Source organism: Ylistrum balloti, unplaced genomic scaffold, assembly GCF_031769215.1.
Source record: "Ylistrum balloti isolate Yb309-2 unplaced genomic scaffold, AGI_CSIRO_Ybal_v1 Utg370104, whole genome shotgun sequence".
NCBI classification, from domain to species: Eukaryota; Metazoa; Mollusca; class Bivalvia; order Pectinida; family Pectinidae; genus Ylistrum; species Ylistrum balloti.
In genome coordinates, this window is record NW_026782129.1 from 1,654,936 (window position 1) to 1,677,869 (window position 22,934).

Consider the following 22,934-nt stretch of genomic DNA (forward strand, 5'->3'; position numbering starts at 1 on the left):
TTTTTCGGATATGACAGTTGCGTTCCGTCTGCCTCGGGAGAGTTTCCGAACTAGGACATAGTTGAAAGAACGTTAACTAGCTCCCTGAAAAACTTTCGAATGTAGCACCTTTTTTAAATCGGCGACGATTACATATATGAGTATTCACGGCACTGCTGAATGTAAAAAAGAACGCTTAGCGATATTTCGGTACGTGCTACGGGAGATAGGGTATGGTTTCCAATAGAAATGACTCAAAAGTTACCGAGTGTTTTGCACAATGTATTGGGTTTGCATGACAACAACCAATCGGTATACTTCTCTTCAAAGAGAAAACTTAACCACATCTGTTTAATTATTCTGAGTTCATTGTATTAGATTAAATACTTTGATTTCGTAAGACGTGTTCCTTTATATTTTTGTTCATAGTTTTTTTTCTGTTGTTGCTGCTGCTGTTGTTTCTGAATTGTTTGTCCTGGTCAAAGTGTTTCGATAGTTGGTTGGTTGTATTGTCCCCACGGCTCCTCCGGATCCAGTAGTCAGGTATCGTCTCACCGACGAACGTCAGTGTCCTGACGACGCGAATCAAAGTGTTTCGATGGCAGGGCAGGGACAGCATTATGTGCCGTGCACAGTAACCAGTATAAATGTCTTTATTACACATTTCAAGAGTTATGACGAAAGCTCGGTATTTACTATTAGAACCATATATCTTACACATACACTGACCGATAGTACCTGTCTTACTGGTCACTGACATCACAGGTATCATAAATGACCTGACGGGTACTGTTATGGACACTGTGTTTGACCTAGTCACTGATATACAATTGTACATCAACGGGTAGCATCATGTCCAGTATCCTCTCCTAACTGAAGTTTTTGGTTTCTATAACATTTAAATGTTCTTATATCATTATGTTTTATTGTTTGTTGGTGTTTACAAGGATATATATACAGAATAAAGCTTTGTTTTAAAACTTTCAAGCTAACCTCCTTTCAGTAGTTTATCTGTAGAAGTTGGGAGAACAAGTTGCCTTACTAGCCTCTTTTAGTGCGAATTTCTATTTTGTCAAGCTTACATTTTCTTGTCAGTGGATTTATAAAAAATGTGATTTGAATATTTGTTTGAGAGGTTTTTAGTTATTTTACCTTTTTTTTTTTTGGGGGGGGGGGGGGGGGGTTCGTTTTTGATTTTTTTTGACATTTTTATTTCTATCAGGAGATCAATTCAAAAGCATTCTCGATACTGATGGGGTTACGATTCGCTCTCACCAGAGAGCGAAAGTGATTGTAACCCCTAGAGTATCGAGGACACTTCTGTGATACCGAGGGCGGTTCAAAAGATGCAACAGGACTGACTTGCAGTTATTTCGATACTTCTTACTCTGCAACATGTTTGTAAATAATTTCTAACCCTGCAAAACGATTTCTCTTTCGACAACTTAGTTGCCTATAACAATTCAGATAGCGCTTATAGCGATTACGATATATAGGGATTGCAGAATACTGTTTCTGGTCAAAATTGCGGCTGAGCGTAAATAGCTAGAGTGACATTTATGAAACAATGTCTTCATTTCAAAATTGTATTTGTATGTGTAAAGTTTTAAAATATTAATATAAAGATTGGCAGGACTGTCCTTGGTTCCTCTGTTTAGGTCAATCTTTTATATCAACTGCACTTGGTACACTTGAAATAACAGCTTTCGTGTGTTCTGAAAGATCACATATTTTCTTGTAGACAGTTTCATCATCATCAGCAGCAGCAGCATCATCATCATTGTAGTCGTCGTCGTCGTTGACTGAATTAAATGATACCAGGCCCCACTTGTATAAAACATCTCAACTTGAGATTTCTTCAAGTCGAGATTTTCCTCAGCTAATATCTCCTTGAAAATATCTTGTATGAAAATTCCTCAAGGAATTTCATGACATCCTAGCCGATGCCTTCCTCCTGTTCCTTGAGAAAATTTTATACAAGCCGTTTTTGAGGAGATATCAGCTGAGGAAAATCTCAACTTGAGGAAATCTCAAGTTGAGATGATTTATACTAGTGTGGCCTGGTATCTCAATAAAACAAAGCATGCGATAGGTCTCTTATCTTTTATTTAAAGTTATTTTGTATAACCTATACATGTATAAAATTGGAAAGACAACCTTGTTAACCACACGAATAAAACTTGTATATGCCCATATAATGGATTCCTTACCATAACAAAGGCATGTTCTTACTAATATTTTTCTGGCATTTAAAAAAATCATGAATGGACATTGCATTGACAAAACATTTCTATATAAAGTTAATCATCATTTTAATATCAGCCTTTAATCTATATATCTATGTGCAGTTATGTTTTTTATTTGTAAATATTGCCCCTGTTTACCTTTGTATTTGATATGACGCATGTGCCCCCTGTATATAATGTTGAAGCTGCATGTATGGGGTCTCTGTTGATCAAAACTGAGCCTTGGAGACCGCTGTCAATACACTTCTTGATACACACCCACGGCGGGGAGCATACATTTTCACTGCAAGGCTTATCTAAAATAAAATATAGCTTTTAAGTATGAATGTTGAAATATCATATAGAATATGATATTTCATAAATATATCATGCAGTAGAGCTTATATTTCCAAATAATATATTTAATTTTCTCTCTCTTTCACGACTGTGGACCATAAAAAACGACTACTCGCAGAATTGCGCATGTACTGGTGACGTCACAAATTACTTGTTCCTGTTAGATTCAGTCGAGGCAAAACTCCAACGAGGGCACAATGTTATGATGTCTATAGCAGAAACTATTTTATTTATCGTCGCAATTGGTGTAATTCTAGGATGGTTGTTCGTTCTTTTAATGCATATAGTGGCCCTATTCTATGGGTAAGTATAGTTTTGCTTTAATCCTGAAATATTCAACAGTCGTCAAGCAGTATGACATACTGCTGACCGGGAAGTTGCCGAGTGTGAATGAGCTGTCAACTATCGTAAAATGTGTAGGAATGATATACGGTTTGTGATCTTTTTCAAGCGACTGAACTTTCAGTTGTCATGGCATTTACTGAAAAAAGGCATTTCTATTACTTTCAACTATGTACGATTGATAACCCGATCGGTACCGGAATGCAGGGATAAGTTAACGTTATGGGCGGGGACACCGGCACAAGTCGAAACGCTAAACCCGTAGCAAAGACCTTATTTCACATTTAAGTCTTCAGAACATTTACATATGATTAAAATCAAATGATATGCTTACATTTAATCCGAATAGTTGTATGAGAAATACAGTAAAGAAATACCAACACCCAAAAAAGTAACCACACAACCCACTGAATCCACACCTTAAAAGCTTATGACCTACAACCATCTTGCATGGTCCATTGCACATTTACTACGCTAAGATGAGTGTTTACCTGTACCGGGTTTATTTTCTTTCTAACGTTTTTAAAATTTACTAACCTCTTAAAATCAGGATATTGATTTATCATTGATTCATGGCATTAGCTCCTGGCAATTTTACATTGTAGATGATAGAATAAATAATTTATAATGGTTGTCTCCACTGTATCTCAGTTGAAGATTGGATTTGGTCTTCGCATGTCTGGTATAGATGGTAGTACATTTATAATATCGAAGCTTTCAGTAGCTCTTACCTTTCTGACGTAACAAAATGATAAGTTATCATCAGTTGTCTGAGGTTACATTACATGTATATGGGATTTTCTATTGTCATTTATATGTTTTTACAGTATTCTCTGTCTGTTCGTAACTATACTTGTTGGTGAATAAGATGTCAGTCTCGCCATACATAGTAGTTTCAACTTCAACCCATGAAAACAATTAGTTAATTTGTCCCAATAGGACTTTTTATTATACATTTATACTTGCTAAATTCCAGTTCGTACTGTTTCAAATTAAATAACAGGGTTACTAAATGAAGTAATTTGAAATTACTTTTAATTTTATCTTAATTTTGTTGATGTATCCCTGTACAAAGTACATCAAGGTATATATCATAGTATTATAACATTCAAATTTGTAGCGTTATCTTGACAGTTTTTATCAAATTTGTCACCTTTGGTGAACTGACACATGTTATTGATAACCAATTTATTATGTATATTATATGTATTGACGCACAGACTGGTTTGCATAGGGTTAACACAAGTTATCAAACTGTGTATTTAATTTGTCTACAGCTGTGCTAAATGTCTGTGCTGTCATGTTTACATTTAATTTTACTACACGCTTGATTCATACTAGACATGCATACATTGCCCTACATCATCATAACACAGGTTGATTTATCCAAGTACATATTTACGATCATTTATCCAGTTAATTGTGCAAGGCATGTACATCTTTAAATCCATATTTCAAGCATTTCCTCTTGACATCATGAGATATTAGCATTTAAGATATTTCCATGTTGGATATTTTTTAATAATTTCACTATACTTCATAAAGAATGAAAAAAACAATCTTGAGTTATTTACACAGTAGAAATACTGAAATTTCAAGCTACATTTGCTAGTATGTCTAATACAAATATCTAAATTATTGCTTTATAAAATAATCTCAGTTATCTGCAGCTTCAGTTATACACAAGTCTTTATGGGCATGTAGTATGTGCGCTTTTCAAGGAACTTAAGTTACATACACAGCTATATGTTGTCACATGACTTTAACAAGAACTTCCTTATCTACTGTCCTCTTCACAGATGAACAAACACAACTTCTTTTCAACGAGCAATGCAGAGCAGCTTTTGAATTCCTGTTTGTCAAACATGTATCATTTTAAGCCCTTTACTTGTCTAGCTAGGATTGGCAGCAAGTCTAAAAATATCTTCCTTTATTAATCCTCTTTTTGGTAAAACTCACTAATCTGGTGTAATTGTAAGTGGTATCTAGTTTCATGAAGTCACAGGGCTGCTATGATCGCTAATATGGAATGGCAATTATTGCAATATAAAGAATTAATATCAAAAGAAATAATTAAAAGATAATTTAACTTAAAGGATGGAAGGACATAATTACCAGGCATTGGACTTAATATTGTTGGATATTAGAGGTGATAGTCTTTGAGTTTACTATGCATTGCTTTTATTAAGAGGTAGACAGGTACAGCAAAGTGTTGTTAATTTGCAATATTTTTGGATAAGATCTGCAGCATGATGGCTGGATCATGAGTGAATATATTCTGTGGTGGCTGACATCATCAGTGACTACTAAGGCTCTTTTGGTGAGCTGAGGAGCGTACAGTTTCACATCATCAGTTTTGGATGCACATTTTGATTTGTTTGGAGATCTAGGTTATTTATGCATAGACATAGATCTTCTCACAACTGCAGTTGTTATGCTAGTGCATCGATTCCAAACTTCATACATATTGAAATCTCATGAGTGGTAGATATCTGGGTTAAATAATCTAAGGTGCACAGACTTGTTAAAAGCATAAATTTGTCTACACCTTCATTAGGCTTTAAAAAAACTTCTTACTGATAAATAGATTCTGCACCTATTCCATCAATGTTTTCATGCATTTTTGCAGATTTATATCAGCACTGTAAGCCAGTGATCCAAAAAAGGCAAAACTCCTTAATTAGTAATTGTTTGTGTTCATTACTCCATTAGGTGGAATCTCATTGTTTGACATATAAAAGATCCTTAACATATGTCCTTTTAATTTTATAGTTCATTCACAACACAATCGTGTATGAACATTGACAGTGATTCACACATGTGATGAGTCATACATTTACAGGACATCATGTGCTATAGGAACAGGTGTTCTCATTTGATCATAAAGTCTCGTACATGTATGCATGTGTTATCAAGCATAGATATTTGTCAGCTTTTAAAGCTGTTTTCAGCTGGATTTAGAAAAAGAAATTAAATTTCATATCATAATTGCTGAATGTATCTATGTTAAAGTTTAGTAGCATTTAACAATGTTGTTGATAACAAAATGAAGATCTGTATGTATGTCATTTCTTGTTGCCCTGATTATCTTATTGAGTACCTGTAGCCATCTGTTTACAACGATTAAAAATTGTCTCATGATGAAGGGAAAGAAATGTGTGGCTTTGTTACCCGGAAAGATAGTTGCAGGCCACAATAAGAAATTTGGTTATATTGTATTGTTTTAAAATTGTGTCAGATTTAGCTAGTTTGTGTCCAATACTAAATTGTACTGTTGCCTTGTAGTTGTAGATCAATCCAATACTGAATTTTATTGTAACCTGGTATTTATACAATGAGCTCACTCTGAACTAGTTAGATGAACTTGACATGTGGATATTTTATAAACATAGCATTTTGTTTACATTGTTGTAAGACTCATAGGTACAGACGAAACACTCCAAATAGCAGCAAAAACTGAAGGCCATTGTCACATACCAATGTTTTCTCAGTCATATTGAAAATTTAGACATTTCAAAAATTGTGCTTAAAGTACTATTAGTTGTTTTAGATATGTTTCAGTCAACTGAAGGTGATTCCATTAGGAAAGACAGTCCTTAGTTATGATTTAAAGGAAGATGGTTACAACAATGGTTGATGTTACACTAGAATATTTATATCTACATTTAATTTACGTTTTTTATTTATTCAGATAAAATTTGAATTCAGAAGATTTAACGATGGAAAAATTAATAAGAAATGCTTAATTTGTATGATTTCCAGGTATAGTTCAAACTCAAAGGATCAATTATATATATATATATATGTCATGTTTCTTTCAAAACTGAACATTTAAACATTAGTTTTTCAAAACAAATTTTAAAGATTTTTATCAGCATTTAAAAAACATCATCTTAAACTAGCTTTAAAAATTCTTGCTCTCCTTTGAAATGATAAACAAGTTATCCTACATAGCTTTCTATACATACTATGTCCAATAACAGACCAAATTATTATCTATTTCAATCCTTTGATAATACATGTATTGTTTAAAAATCATTATTTTCTGTGAAGCTAACTTATAATTGTGGTTTTTATTTTATGTTGATTGGAATTTAATTATCTGTAGTTATAGTCGTGAAAAAAATTGTCTGCTCTAAATAGTAAATGAATGACCGACTTACTGAAGCATGACATTGTATACTTGTGTTACTCTAAACCTATAGCTACCATATCATTCATACATGAAACTGACCTGATTTAATGACTGTATCAATACACTTAAGGTCACGGCCATTTAGCGGGTTTTAATCACACCTGTAAATACATGTTTAGTTGTAAACCATGTAGGTGTACAACTACAAATGGCTATTGAATACTGAATACCTGATCTTCAGTATGTCACATTGTACATTAAAATAAGAGATTGTAATCAAATCCGAGGTGTCTGTCGGTAGTATTGGGACAGGAATGTGTATTGGCTGGTAGTCCATACCAACAGTTAGACAATCCTACCAATGTCCTATATTGTTAAAATGCTTTACTAACAGTTCTTAAGGAAGCATTATATACTATACCAAAACTATTTGAATGATGAATGAACACAGATTTAATCTGACTTCCATTTGTTATAAATGTACTGGTGAATTAATGTTATATTTTCTACAATTTTAATGAAGATATCAATTTACATTCATTATACATGTATCACAAGGTTGTCCAACTTTTGGGTAATACAACTAGACCAGAATTTCTGTTCTAATTGTCATTATATATACGGTACATCTGTTTTATATACATGATAAATATATTTTAATTAGAAGCAGAAGTCTTTGTATCACTTCTTTATCGGGAATTTTCCAGCCAACAAAACGGAAAAAATGATCAACACACTAATATCATACATTACCTACAATTGTTATCAATTTTACATGTAAATAATCAACTTTTAGCAAAATTTAACCATTATAAAGTAGTTACACTGACTGTGTTTGTCTTCCAGACGATATCTTATGCACCGCGTTGTGCCCCAGCCCGACCCAGAGAACCTCCATGGGGTGTCCATCCTGAAGCCTCTCACAGGAGTTGATCCTAACCTCTACAAAAATTTAGAAACATTCTTCAATCAACAGTACCCTGCTGTAAGTCAATGATACATGTTTATAATTCATAAAAAAATGTTTGGAAAATTGTTGTGATTTATTTACTTATATTGATAAGTATGTGACATGTGTTTTAACATAATCTTTTTTTGTTATTTTCAGTATGAACTTCTTTTTTCTGTCCAAGATGAAAATGATCCTGCTATTATGGTGGTTCAAAGTTTAATACAAAAGTATCCAAAAATCGACGCAAAACTATTTATAGGTGAGTGTTACGTTGGATGTAGTTAGGATCAACTTTCGCATTGAATATGCTACATGTGTGGCAAATACAGGACGTGTATTTCTATCTCTGTCTCATTTTTGATTATCATCTTATAGACTGGCAACTCTAAAGCATTTCACTGAGACTTTCATAAACTAATGAATGAAAATTTTATTTTGCAGGTCTAAGATATGTTGGTCCAAATGGCAAAATAAATAATATGGTTAGAGGGTATGAAGCTGCAAAATACGATTTGATTGTTATCTCCGACAGCGGTATCAGTAGTAAGTATAAGGTTATTAAACACTCATTACGAAAAAATTCAGGTTTCTTAACATTTCTTAAAATCCTTGTAAGTGATTCAGTTTGAATTTTACAAAGCTGGTTGTGAGAGAGTATCATAAACACAGAAGATAACTCCTGTTTAGTAATACACCATGTAAATAGAAAGCATCTGGTTAACTGGCTTACTTTTCTTCAGTGCGTCCTGAGACCCTGATGAATATGGTCAGCTTCATGAAATCAGATGTTGGACTTGTTCTCCAGATGCCATACACAGCACATAGAAAATTTGGATTTTCATCAGTATATGAACAAGTAAGTGTTGATTTATTTCTTAAAATTACATGTTATTACTGTATAAAATTGGTGGTAATCCCATGACGGGTAATAAGCCTACCCAAATTTTTTCGCTGTTAAATAAAGTCATCAACAAATTCAATTTCAGTATTCTGTAATAAGCCCGGCCTGCGACTTTTTGTGAGAAATAATAGAAATATGAATGTGAGTGTAATAAAAAATTCAAGTTAACTGATCAAAAAAAAAAATTGAGGGTGTTTCCTAATTTCCATTTTGTTGTGATCGTCAGTAATAGTGTCACTTGCATTTTCAGGTATATTTCGGTACATTCCAAGCCAGAAATAGTCTTGGAGCTAATGCCGTTGGGATAAACTGTTCCACCGGCATGAGCTGCATGTTTCGTAAAGAACTCTTAGAAAATGTGGGAGGTCTTCAAGCCTTTGCCAAGTACCTGGCAGAAGATTTCTTCATTTGTCAAGAAATTGTCAGACAGTAAGTTGAACAGTTTTATACCAAATGGACAGACTACTTTTGGAATCTTTGATTTTATCATTTTACATCATTTTTTTTTTTACAAAACAAGTGTTTACATTCTGTTTGTTTATTTTACTTGATGAAATAGATACACAATCTATATACAACTGTTTAATATGATTTTGATTTCTGCTTTTCTTGGATATTGTAGAAAATACAAGGCAGTTTTATGCAGTCTACCAGCAATACAGAACTCTGGCAACTGCAGTGTGGAACACTTTCACAACCGCCTAATAAGGTATGATATCGTACAGTAATGCACAAATATATCATTTTTTTTGTTTCTTTTTCCAACAATGTTTTTGTTATTTCTGTAGTTAGGACTCTCACGTTTTAGAGAAATTGATTTCATTGCATTTTGGGAAAGAAATTAATATAAGTTTGTTTTCATGTCCCAGATGTAATGTAAATATGCATATTATAGTTGAATTATTGAATGAAATATTGTTGCAGGTGGTCCCAGCTTCGTGGAGCTATGTTACCTCATCTCATTGTGTTGGAGCCCTTGTCTGAATGTATGTTGATGGGTGTGTGTATATCTTGGGCTTTGGACTTTCTGTTCAATGTCAGCCCCATGGGCGTCTTCCTCCTGCATACACTCATGTGGTTCCTTAGCGACTATTTTCTCCTGAAGACAGTTGAGGTAAGGAATTTCCTTTTTCACAAATAGCTGTTGACTCTCATTTCTCTGATCTGATGATAAATGCAAGAATCAGATAATTGTATTTTATGTGTGAAATATTGCCATCCTGAAATTGGTTAGTGAAAAGGACTCATTTTAAAATCAGCTACATATTTCTATGAATTTAAATATGGATTAACTTTTTATGAAGAAATAATTCAGTTTAAGTACAAACAAAACATACTTTGAAGTTCCAAATTGATTGTTTTCTACAAATATACTGTGTTCTCTTTTTTAGAATGGACCACTGCCTTTTTCCAAATTTGAATTTTTCGTCGCATGGATTACAAGAGAAGCACTTGCTTTTTGGTTGTCTCTGAGGAGTCATAAAAACGGTGTTGTTCAGTGGAGACATAAACGTTATAAAGTGCACTGGGGAGGGTCTGTTTCAGAGATTTAAACACATTTCATTTATCATCGTCATCATCATAATCATCATTTCATTGAATCATTGAGGCCAGTCTTCGCCATTTGTGGAGTATTTCATGACCAACACTTTTAAGTAAGGAGACTTTTGGGATTATAAACAGATTTGGAGTCATTGGTTTCCAACAACAGATGAAACTCTCTCATGAAATTCTTCCTTTTTTTAACAAGTCCATTATGAACACAAAGGCTTGATAAAAAGTGATATTGAACTTTGTCAGAACTTCAGTGTGTTTGTAAAAAATCCTCGAGAGTATATGAATGGCATACGAACTTGAAATCATCAGGACATATCTTGCTTTGTGAAATCTGCTGATCTGGAGCTTTTAGTGCAAAAGGAAAAATTCAATTTGCTGCATACAGCATGAAACTTGTCGTGTAACATCTGCAGAGCCTTTTTTTAACAATTGACTTGTGAAGGAAGCTGAAGAGTGTGTTTTGGACTTTATTTCACAAAGTGATTTAAAAGTATGATATGAAATCAAGTAAAAAGATATCAACATCCAACACCAGAAATGAATGTTCAACACCAAGGTGTATCTAAATGAGAACTGCATGACTTCAAATTGAGGCTACATGTTGATACACCATGCATTGCAAAGTGGTTTTAAAAATGTTTCTGAGAATTTGTTACTATCTTTAAATGTTGGCTTTAATCATTATAACTCCAAAACTTTTTCTTTGAATTTTTGAAGATGAATTATATTGTTAGTTGATATTGCACTTTCTGTGCCATATTTGTAATGTTGGATTTGCATGTATTGGGTTTTTTTCTTTGTTTTTTCTCATAATCACAGGACAAAAACAGATTTTGGGATTAAAGATTCTTAAGATCTCTCATATTATTGTCAATAACTGGTTAAATGATAAAATTTTGAATTATTTAATATATTTTTGGAAAAAATTATTAAAATTGCGTAGGCAAAGGTCTTTACAAAGTTAACTGGTTGATTTACTTTTTTTAAAGAATTTTAGCATTAAGCATGAATTATCCAATAATACTCAGAATTGCAGATCTTAATAAAACAATGAATTAGAAATGAGATGCATCATAAATCTTTAAAGAAAAGCAATGTTTGATAATCATGTAGGTAATCAATGCAAATTGTGTGAAACTGCAGGACAAAGGGAGGTAACTTCAATAACAGTGCTATAGCTTGAGACGATTAATTGTACTTAAACTGTATTTGAATTATGTTTCATACCTATTTACCTGTCCGATTCTGTTGGTGAGGACCCAGCAGAGATATGACGACAGTGTGCTGATCTTTGATCAATGCAATACTTCAGGACAGGGTCAGCAAATGGCTCATTTTCCATGATACACTGCTTTGAATAATCTTTTATTAAATTTGTCTCTTTGATATTTAAAATAAAATTTGGCATAAGAGCGTTTAATTTCAATTAAATAAACATTTAAGGTATATAGTAATGCTATTTTTTTATGATATCTATACTCAAATAAAAAGTTAATCATTTTTTTTGTTTCGAAATCTGAAATAAATTACCTCTTAGTATGGGGGATCATGCTGAATGAAGCAGTAGAATTGATAGTATTGTTTGTCTCATGGCTATGTAAATATTTGTTGATTCTGTCCTACACTTGTCCTCATATGATTAATTAGGTGTTCAGGCATCTTATGTATGTGTATATCCTATCCCATCTAGTTTTCCTTTTCTTACTGTGTCCATAATTTTTCGACTTAGATAATAAGGTCAACTGCAAGAGTGGTTGTAGCACTGGAAAGATTATTCAAGTTTAGATTCGGACTTCATATCTTATTAATTTTTTTTTTATTATTTTGTGACACAAATAAGTGAAAAATTCAAGATAATAAATTGATGGATAAAAAAAAACATGCTTTTAAAGAAATACAAAGTAATCTTCCTACAGATGTATTGTATGGCAAAATAAAGGACTATTTTGTTTTTGGCATTTTTACAAAATTTACAGAAATTCAATATTTATATATCTTATTTGAAAATGGTAAATTAATGGTAGATTAATATGAAAATCCTAATCTATGACGGGGATTATTTACTCCAGTTCCTTCACATTCTGCTTTGATTTGTTTCTAATTTCCCCCAAAACATTATTTTTGAGAAAGGTCATCATCTTCGGAGAACCCCTTGTAGATTGATACTGTTGGTAGGAAAAAAAATCTGCTGAAAATTATTCGTGTTTGGACTTAACAGCTTTAATCTATAAGTGCTGAAATCTACTGCACAATCAATATTATGCATTAATGGAAATCCTGTTTACCATTTTTAGCTTTACACTTTAAAACAATCATGTATTGATGGGATATGTTCTGTCTGATTCACGATGTGTCTTTGTCGATACTTGCATCCTGTGCAGTGTTTTGTGTGGATGCATTTTACTGTTGTTATTTATTATGTGATGAAAGGGGTAACGGATGATTATGTGTTGTAGCTGGTTCCATAAACACTTCTATGATGTCTTTCCAACTACTTGTATGGGGTATATTTTTCATTCAACATTCCACGAAAGGTTTTGGTTTCATGGCAAAATCAGAAATAAATAAGAAAGAACAGCACAAATAGTGTCACCAGTGATAAGTAAATCACAGATGCAGTGTTGAAGTCGCCAAAAATCAAAATGACAAATATGCTGTAATACTGCCGATGTGGAAAGATGGAGAAGTGTCAAATTTGAGTATCCATAGCTCAAGTGTTACTATATACATTTTGTCCCAGACAGTACATTTAATGTATAGATGCTGATTTAACAGCCCTTTCCCCAAGGCTTATGACTGTCCCATACCCTACCCCAGGGATAGGACATGAAGGCTTGCTGTGTTCTGGGCAAGAACTGTTTCAGTTTTTACTTTAAAGATATGTTAATTTAGGATCATACATTTTTTCAGCTTTAGTTCAACAATATTATTTTTCAAATTTTCCTTTTATTTTTATACATTTTGTATGGTAATGATTCATATGGCAGTGAATAACATGCTGGTTATCGGTGGGCATGCAGCATTGCCTTGAGGTGCTGTACATCTGTACATTTTAATTTCTGATGCCTGTTATTTACAAGGCAAGTCACTGTAGGTATCAGTTACCATGGAAATAGATTTGGTACATGGAAAACAAAAGGTTTGGTTCATGGAAACTTGTATTGAAATATGTAATGACGATGCATTTTTAATGTATATTGAATAATATATTCAACATATATATTTCTGCATATTGAATTCTTCTGTTCAGGTTCTATCGATACATTGAATGTAATCGGGTACATTTGATAAACTTAAATTCTTTTAGTTACACGTCTGTTGTTTCACAAAATACAGTCCATGTTCGTAACATATTTGCTAATCAGTCTGTGCCTTTGTGTACTGTGTTCTCTTGATAACTTCTTGTCTTTTTTTCTTGTGCAAATTTCTGTACAAAATGAAATTGATCGTCATTGTAAAGTAAGCTGTGAGCACTTAATGTATAGACAAATGCCTGTCCTGTAATAATGCATTTAATTGTTACATAACTTCAAATTCTGTAAATTAAACAGGTAATCTCATTGAGGCCTGTTATTGTGATAATTTATAATTAAAAATTTATTCGTTTATAATCTAATAATAATTTTTATTAATTTGAATATTTCAGAAGTAATTATGAGGATGTGCACTGTTCTTGTTTATGAAATGTGTACAACATTGTAGGAAAATATTTCTAAGGCAAAATACATGCAAATAAAGGTTAAAAAGGAAATTATGGTTTTATAACAAGCTTTTTTTATGAAAATAAAAACAACTCGTAATGCAACATTGTGTTTGTTGTGAAGTTTTGCTATTTGGTATCTTTGAAAATGGCATGTTTGTGTTTTTGTTATTTACTTTCATTAATGATATTTTGATGAACACCAGGAACAAAATCTTGCAGGTAATAGATGGAATCAGAAGGGATTCATGTATCACTTTCATATAACTTGAATATTTATTGGAGGAGGACAAGAAAGTTTTTACAAAAGAAGTGATACTGATCAAGATGGGAGACTAGGAGTTTAATCTATCTATATATTGATATGACAATATCTATGAGCCAAAAGGTCTTGAATCACCTATTTGACTCTTAGATAGCTTGGATGGATGATCTCGATCATTCTAGGATACATTTTAATAGGTACAATGGTATAACTTGTCCATCTTGTGCAATCAAGGCAGTGGTCAAATTTTGAAGTAATAATTCAACAGGAAGTATGAAATGTACCAATTTTTTTCAATGTTTCTCTTGGCAATTTTATTCTATCCCTGAAGAAAGTGTAATGAGTCAATATTTTGTATCCTGACACTTTTTCAAAAATAAAAATATAAAAGATAATGCCTCTTAAATACAACATTTATAGTTACAGAAGTATAACATTCAAATATAGACAAGAAATCTATCAAAAATATTGGGAAAAATTGATATACCACTTATGTGTAGAACTTTAAAAATATGTACTAAGGACTGGTGAAAAGTAGGTTAAAGATTGTCTAAATAGAATGTCTAACTTAGCTTATAAATTTAAGACTTGAGACGTCTTGAACAAACTTTCGTTCATTTTTACTTACCAAAAATCCTTATTTACACACTTATCATGAAAAAGCTACCACAGGTGAATGGTATTTAATTGGAAACCGGGTCTATAGTTACGGGAGAACGTATTCCAGACTTTGAATGGAATGTTTTCGCCTGATGAGAACGTTCATCATAACAAACAAGACACAATGCAGCTCAGCATTTAAAAGTGAATTAGAAGTGTACCACCATTCGAACCACAGGATTCTGTAACCTCCAAATTGTCAATTTTTTCGGTATTTTTTAATAGGACTTCGAACAAGAAGTCTCTTGGCAATGCTAACTGGACCCATTTTGGTATAATTTATCCTGACTGTGTTTTTTTATTAGATGTTACAGTATCCTTCCCTACAAATCTATTGGAGTACCAATGTATTTTATATACAACAGAACACTCGTTTATTGGTTACTTTCTGGTTATTACAGATTTTTGCTAAATCAGATCCCAGATTTTGAGGATTTTAGGTCTAGGAAACATTTAGGTTCGTGAAATCGAAGTCAGCTGCCTTAGCGCGAGCTTGGCTTAAAACACATAGTTTCCACTAAGTTGTCATCCTGGATACTCCAGAAGTTACGACCACTGTCACTCTCTGCACACCAAGGAACATGTCATTGCAAAACTGAAGGGTCCATGTGCGACACCTCATTGAAAACACGAAAAGAATAGTTTGATCATTTGATGTACATCAAACGAATCCCGAGGTCGCATAACAGTATGTTATACTGGCTTTGGAGTTGGGTGTCGTTCCTTTGTAATCTTCAAAAGGAGTGTATCAGCCTGTGATTGGTCAGTTTTTTTCTTGTAGAACGAATCAAATTACTTCGCTTGTGCCTTCAATTTGACATGTTCCAGAGGTGCAGAGAGCGAAATTGATTGTAAGCCCTAGATTATGGAGGATGCTGAGTTCTGTTATATGTGTGATGGTTCCAATTCTCCTACTCTGGATATGCCATTTCTAGATAGTATTCGTGTTGTGTCAACCTCACTGGTGTGGCTAGATTCGATATTTCCGTGATAAATGTCGACAACTGCTGGAGAAACTTAAACGCAGGTTTTCGAGGTTTCGAAAGCTTTCACGATGGTGAAGTGTGGATTTTTATGGTCGACATTACGTGATCTAATTGAGTAATATGCTATTTCTTTGTGCGATATGAATTTCAAGATAAAGTCAGATGTATTCAATGCTATTATAAACACGGTTCTCATTTTGAGAACGTTAATATGACTTTGATTCACACATAGATTCATTCCTCAATCTGACTTCTCAAATGTTTCTCTGTAAATTTTCCATGTTCTAAGGTTGTCATTGCTTTACAGATTAGTGATGTACAGTACAGTTTTGTGTTATCGGTCAACCATCGTTGATATTTCTATAAAGTAACTTACGAATAAGGACCGATCTATTATGTTTTCCAAGAAAGGTCGATATTATTATTAATTCATTAATAGACTACGTAAGAGAATAAACGGAACGAATACATACTGCATATGACATATTTTTTAGAATGGATTAAATTCGTTTGGTCTATCAGCCTATATCTATTTAGGAATTTAAAATCCAAATGAAAACCAAACTTATGTCGGTATACAAAAGCACTGAGAAACAGTTTAATTACACCTACACAAGTATTTGTGCCCGCTGACAAAGCACATAATAACTGTCTTGAACCTTGTCAGGAAAACATCAGTGTTCAAACAAACATAGGTGTGATGGCTTGATAAGCAAGAGAAATTTAGATATATATCAGTTTTCCAACAACGAAAAACAGCTAACCATACTTCAGTATTTCAATCTTCTAGATTACCTTCTAGTGATAGGGAACGTTTATATCAGATTCGGAACTTGATAAAGCCTGTGTAATCGCTAGCCCAGCCTTTAACATTTTTCAAATATTAGTATTGTGATAACGGACTTATTTTAATATTGAGTACACAGAAACTGAATTAACAGAAAGTGGATTTTGCAGAAAGTTGTTATGACTGTTTGTTATATTGTACCAAGAAAACATCTGGAAGAACATTGTACTTTTTCATCATGCTTATTATCATACTTCATCGCAAATTTCACTTTCATTTCAGTAATAATTACCATAACTTTAGTATGCAAATACAGTACCTACACCCATCTTTGTATCCCAACAACAAAAGATTCAAAAGAAAAACAATCCCGCCCTCCCTACGATCCATGAGCCATCACGGCAGGAACGCAGAGTGATCTCCCTTCCTCTTACCTTTATGGCTGCCGACGAGTGCGGAGGTGTCTGAGCTAAGTGCTTTTCTTACTCCTTCTCTTCGTACTGCCATTGTCGTTTGAGTATATTGTTACTCTATTAGTAGTCTATAAACCCATCTCCCAACTTATATTGTGAAATTAAGTATTGTCATTTGTTTATTTTGACCGTATTTCCGGCCGTTTTTTCCTCCACGTATTCGAGTGCGTGACTACTTGTCTCGTTGCTCGGATTTGCGTGAAGTTGGAATTTGTTTTCTTGCTGCTTTGTCGGCCGTGTTGTACGGCCGTTTTATTTATGCAGTGCAATCTTGCTGCGTACGGTAGGCTTTGTGCTCTCGTTCGTAGTTTTTTGATTGTTCGAGAACTTCGTTTCCGGCCGTGTTTTTCCTCCGCGTGTTCGAGTGCGTGACTACTTGTCTCGTCACTCGGATTTTCGTGAAGTTGAAATTGTTTTCTTGCTGCTTTGTCGGCCGTTTTGTACGACCGTTTTCTTTTTTTTGCAGTACAATCTTGCTGCGTACGGTAGGTTTTATGATCTCGTTCGTAGTTTTTTGATTGTTAGAAAACTTTTTATCCTTGTTTTCATTGTTACAATTTTTTATTGTTTCGATGCTGGATAAAGGTGCCGGGTTTACGTCGGGGGTCAGCGCATGGATGTTCCTATTTCTATAGATAATGGGAACCCCATGATACCTGTCCCATTTGCCGACATTGCAGCCAGACCTCACTATGTGAACTTTGTTTGCACATGGAGTCTGCTGCTTAGGCTCCCATGCCTTTCCAGCTAACTTTCCGCCGGAAGAGGGATTCGTCCTCTTCTTCCGGTAAGGGAAGTAAGCTTTTTAAGACCTCCCTCCTGAAGTTCTGAACCAGAGCGTTCCTGCTGGGGGTGCTCTCATTCCACCGAGCTCCGCCCTTCAGCAGGGGGTGGCTCCCCCTGTCCAGGTGCGTCCTGGAGTAGGGGGGGGGCAGCCCGACCCTGACTCGGCGCAGTCAAGGGTCGAATTGGCCGGTAGCTCTCGATAGGTGGCGGTGTTACCGTCGGAAAGGGACTTCCGGTCGAGGTCTCTGATTCCTTCAGGGACCTCGGCACGCCAGGTGGCGTCGTTGGTGGGGGCTGCTTTGACTCCGGAACTGTGCCTTCGGGTATAGGGTCAGGGGCCACAGACTTTTTGTCAGGATTGTCTGTGGCTACGGGGATTAGTGACACTTGAGTTCACTAATCCTGGTGTCAGCGCGGGGTCTGTTTTCCCACCCTCACAGGCTTCTGGCTCTGGGACTTCCGTCCCAATCCAGATTTCCCAGTGCAGGGTTTCCCAGGGGGTTTTCCTCCAAGGGTTTGGGGCTTCAGGCCAGGAGTCCGGTTTCCGGTCTCCCTTTCCCCCGGGCTCAGGGAGTAGGGGTGCCTGCGGGCACTTATTCCTGGGTCGCCCAGGCCAACCTGCGGATGGTTTTGGGTACCAACAGTTACTCAGCAGTTACGGGCTTAGCCCGTACATGTCTGGGTTTCCACCTGGTGGGAGTGGCGGTTCATCCTGGTCCTTTGGACAGGATGTCCAGCCCCAGACTCAGGCAGGCCATCTTGGCCAGTTCTGGGGTCACTCCCGGCCCGCTGGACCGTTCCCATTCCCTCAGGGGTTTGGGTTTTTACCCCATGGGTCTTCACTCGTGGAACCCATAGGGGTTGGTCTCTCCTCTAGGAGATGTTATAGCAGTGCGGAATCCCCCCAATGTTCTGCTACTTTGGGGGCCTTGTTGGCCGGTCCTATAAAGGTTTGCCAGACCTTAAGGACTTCCGCCTCCAGCGCGGACCCGTCGGTCTCCTGTTCCCAGGGGTCGGCTTCGGGTCTCCGACCCAAGCCTACAGCTACAGCTGTTGGTCGCGCTGCGTCCAAATGCCATAAAGAGGAGTTCCCCTCTGCGGAGATGGCTCCTCTGGCGGCCCCTGTTCCTCCCAAGGGGACTTCGGTCTCTATTGAGGAGGAGATGGACATCGAGGGTGCGGGCTCGGCAGAGGAAGACGATGTCATTCATCTTTCTCCTGGGCCAAGAGGGTTCACAAGGGGAAGATGGCCCTGAGACTGCTGAAGCCGAGGCTCAGCATGTGCTTTCTGGGATGCGGGTCCTCCGGGCCAACATCTCCCGGATTCTCAGGGCGGAGGTTTGCCCACCGCCTCAGCATCGTCGGCGCCTGAATCCTTCAGCTTCCGACTATGCCACACATGATGGGCAGCTGGCCTCTCAACCAGCACAGCTGGAGTTGAGACAGCTGGCTGCCTGGCCCGGCAAATCAGTGGACAAGGTGGTGCTCGATCCCAAAGAGCACCACAGGATGGAGAGAATGTTGCACCTCTCCATCCAAGTTCTGTCATACATAGACTTCCTGACAGTTTGTCTATACAGGGTATCCGATTTGCCTGAGTGTCGGTTATCCGAGACAGAACAGCCGACATACAGGACACTGCAGCCTTGCAGGTTCTCTGCTCGTCAATGCCGTGTTGGCTAGGCAGTTTTCAGTTCTGAAATTCCGCCCAGTCCAGTAACCCTACCGTTTCCGCTTGTTGAATGCCCCCTTCTAGGGCTCTACCCTGTTCAGGGGAGCTCTTCCTTGGGTTCAGAAGGATATGAAGGAGGACTCGGTCGCCTCAGCACTTCTGGTGAAGAGGTTTCAGGCTGAGAAGGCCAGTGCCACGCAGGGGTCAGTGCCTCCTAAGAAGAAGGCAAAGTCTTCGGCTGCTCAGTTTTCTGCACAGCCCAAGTCCCAACCTCACTTCAACGGCAACAAGGGGAAGGGTAGGAAGGGTAAGAAACCTCCTGGGGGCAAGAAGAAGGGTTCCTGACTATTTCTGCTTCTTGGCCGCGAAAGGCGAAGGGTATGGCCGGGTGGACGGTGGTTCTCCTTTCCCGGGCTCATGTCCTTCTCCCGCAGGCTCAGGCTCCGGGTGGGCAGACGATTCTCTGGTCTGGCAGGGGCTCGATCTGCCCCATCTGGAACTCCCTGTGGGCGGACGTCTCTCTGCTTTCCTTTCCCAGTGGCAGGATATTACAGAGGACGCTTGGGCTTTTGTCGGTGGTCAGGGAGGGTCTAGGTATTCCCCTTCTTCAGGATTCATCCCTCGCCTCCTGGCCGTTTTTTGTTTCTTTCCTCCTCCCGGGGATTCAGAAAGGGCACGGGTGCTCCAGGAGGAAGTAGGGACCATGCTGCCAAGGCAGAGATGCCCTTGGGGCTCACGACAGCTCCTTTGGTGTTCACCAAGTTGCTGATGGTGTTTCCTTCACTCACGCAGAATGGACGTCCACATCTATTTCGACGACTCCCTCATGCCTCTTTTGGTGTGGGAATCGTTAGTGAAGGACACTCGTCTGGTCCTGAAACTCTTGCTCAGAGTCGGCTTCATTCCTTCCAGAGAGAAGTCAGAGGTTCCTTCATATTAGGACTTCTTCTTCCTGGGGAACCATTTTGACATGGTTCGGGGCTTAGCCTTTCCACCTCTGGAGAAGTTTGAGAAGGTCAGGGCTCTGGCTCTGACTTTCATCACTTGGTCGCTTGTCCAGGTACATTGGTTCCTCAGTTTTCTGGGGTATCTCAACTCCTTGGCATATGTGGTCCCCCTAGGGAGGATTCACATCGGACCTCTCCAGATGTTCCTCCTGTCTGACTGGGTTCTGTCATCCAGGAGGCCTGGATCCCGCTTACCCAGTCGGTCAGGGAGTTCTCTTGCTGGTGGACCATTCAGGAGAACGTTTTCCACGGGGTACCTCTGACCAAGCCTATCCCCTCTATGATCCTGTTCATGGACGCGTTCATGACAGGAATGTGAGCTTACCTCGATGGCCAATGCCGCTTGGGGGAGTGGTCTGGCGAACAACTCTCGGAGCACATCAGTGTACTCGAGATGAGACTGTTCATTTGGCTCTGCAGTCCTTTAGGGGTATCCTGCAGTCCAAAGTGTGGCTACCGACAACAGTTGTTGCGTATCTGGAGAGACAGGGGCCACCAGGTCTCATGTCCTGTGTGCCCTCTCCATCCACATCCTTCTTCTCTACCAGGACATGCAGTTGACCATAGCGGTCAAGCATCTTTCTGGCAGGCAGAGTGTGTTGGTGGCCACTCTCCAGGCGCCACCAGCCGGTGTTGACGGAATGGCAGCCGTGTCCCTTGATTTTCAAGGGGAATTGTCAGGCGTGGGACAGACCTATTATAGACCTGTTTGCCACTTCCCTGAACAACCAGCTGCTAACCTTCCTCTCCCCGGTCCCAGACCGTAAGGCGTGGGCTGTGGACGCCCTTTCTCTGGAATAGGAAGGGACGTATGCATATGCATTCCCTCCCTTCAACCTGGTGGGCAGGGTTCTACAGAAGTTCTGGGAGCATCACTGCTCCTTACTTCTGAGAGCCCCTCTGTGGCCGAGGCAAGCTTGGTTTCAGGAGCTCTTGTCGTTTCTGGTGGAGGAGCCCTTGGCTCTCGATCCCGTCTGTTTTGCCCATTAAACAGGGGCAACGAGATATCTCCTCCCAGTCGGTTTCCAGGTGGGTTTGCCAGGTGATTTAGTATGCTTACGAGCATTTTGATGATCTGGCTCGGGCGAGAGCGAAAGCGCGGTCTCACGAGGTAAGGGCCCTTGCTTCATCCTGGGCCCTTCTCTCAATGAGTCCTCCTTTCAGGAGGTCATGTCTGCAGTATTCTGGCAGGGCAGGGATACCTTAACAGATTTTTATCTGTGATCCCTAGCTTCCCACTCAGAAGGCCTGTATTCATTGGGACCTTTGGTGGTGGCATAGTCAGTGGCTGGGCCTCCTCGTTAGCCCCGGGCCATGTCTTTCCGTACGGCGGCATGTGGGTACACCTGCTCTTTCACAGAGAGGTCCCTTCCTTCACTTTAGCACTCTGTTCTCCCTCCCTACTACTTTGGTTGTGCTGAAAGGGCTGCCTGGCTTCTAGTCACCACTACGGTAAGACGAATTCGCATACTAAAGTTATGGTAATTATTACTGAAATGAAATTGAGGTTTTTTAATGTAAAACCAATTTTCATGATGTAATACTTACCATAGCTTTATGGAGTCCCACCCTATCCTCCCCTCTTCCTTATCTGCCTGGCTGCCCCTCTGTGGGGTTTACGCCATAAAGGTTATTAGAGGAAGGGAGATCACTCTGCGTTCCTGCCGTGATGGCTCATGGATCGTAGGGAGGGCGGGATTGTTTTTCTTTTGAATCTTTTGTTGTTGGGATACAAAGATGGGTGTAGGTACTGTATTTGCATACTAAAGTTATGGTAAGTATTACATCATGAAAATTGGTTTTACATTAAAAAACCTCAATTTTCAGCATATCATGATTTGTGCAATTGACTTGGAAAAATATATAACCTTTCTCCAAAGAAGCATATCTTGCACTCGACGTACCCCACGCTCATTACCTTGTCCATTTGTACCGTTGCCAGGTCTACAGTTCTCATTTTGAGAACGTGATATTCTTTAGTTTGACTATATTAGTTCCATAAGTGAAGTAAAAGACGCTTGCCCCTTCTAATCACCTGGTTTTGTTTTCGTTATATGATATCAAAGGTACGCATTCTTTTGCTGTATTTCAAAGGAACGTTATTATGAAACCATCAGAATATCAGGAGATGTGTTTAATTAAAAAACAGT

General features: G+C 37.8%; 1 protein-coding gene across 1 annotated transcript; it reads left to right on the plus strand.

The window, feature by feature from the left end:
- Nucleotides 1-2,731: 2,731 nt before the first annotated feature.
- Nucleotides 2,732-13,603, plus strand: LOC132550071 (ceramide glucosyltransferase-like). The gene is made up of 9 exons (XM_060214080.1): nucleotides 2,732-2,864; nucleotides 7,885-8,023; nucleotides 8,147-8,249; nucleotides 8,432-8,533; nucleotides 8,731-8,846; nucleotides 9,142-9,320; nucleotides 9,514-9,600; nucleotides 9,816-10,005; nucleotides 10,283-13,603. The coding sequence occupies exons 1-9, from the start codon at nucleotides 2,764-2,766 to the stop codon at nucleotides 10,442-10,444; spliced, it is 1,179 nt and encodes a 392-aa protein (XP_060070063.1). The 5' UTR covers nucleotides 2,732-2,763; the 3' UTR covers nucleotides 10,445-13,603.
- Nucleotides 13,604-22,934: the final 9,331 nt, after the last annotated feature.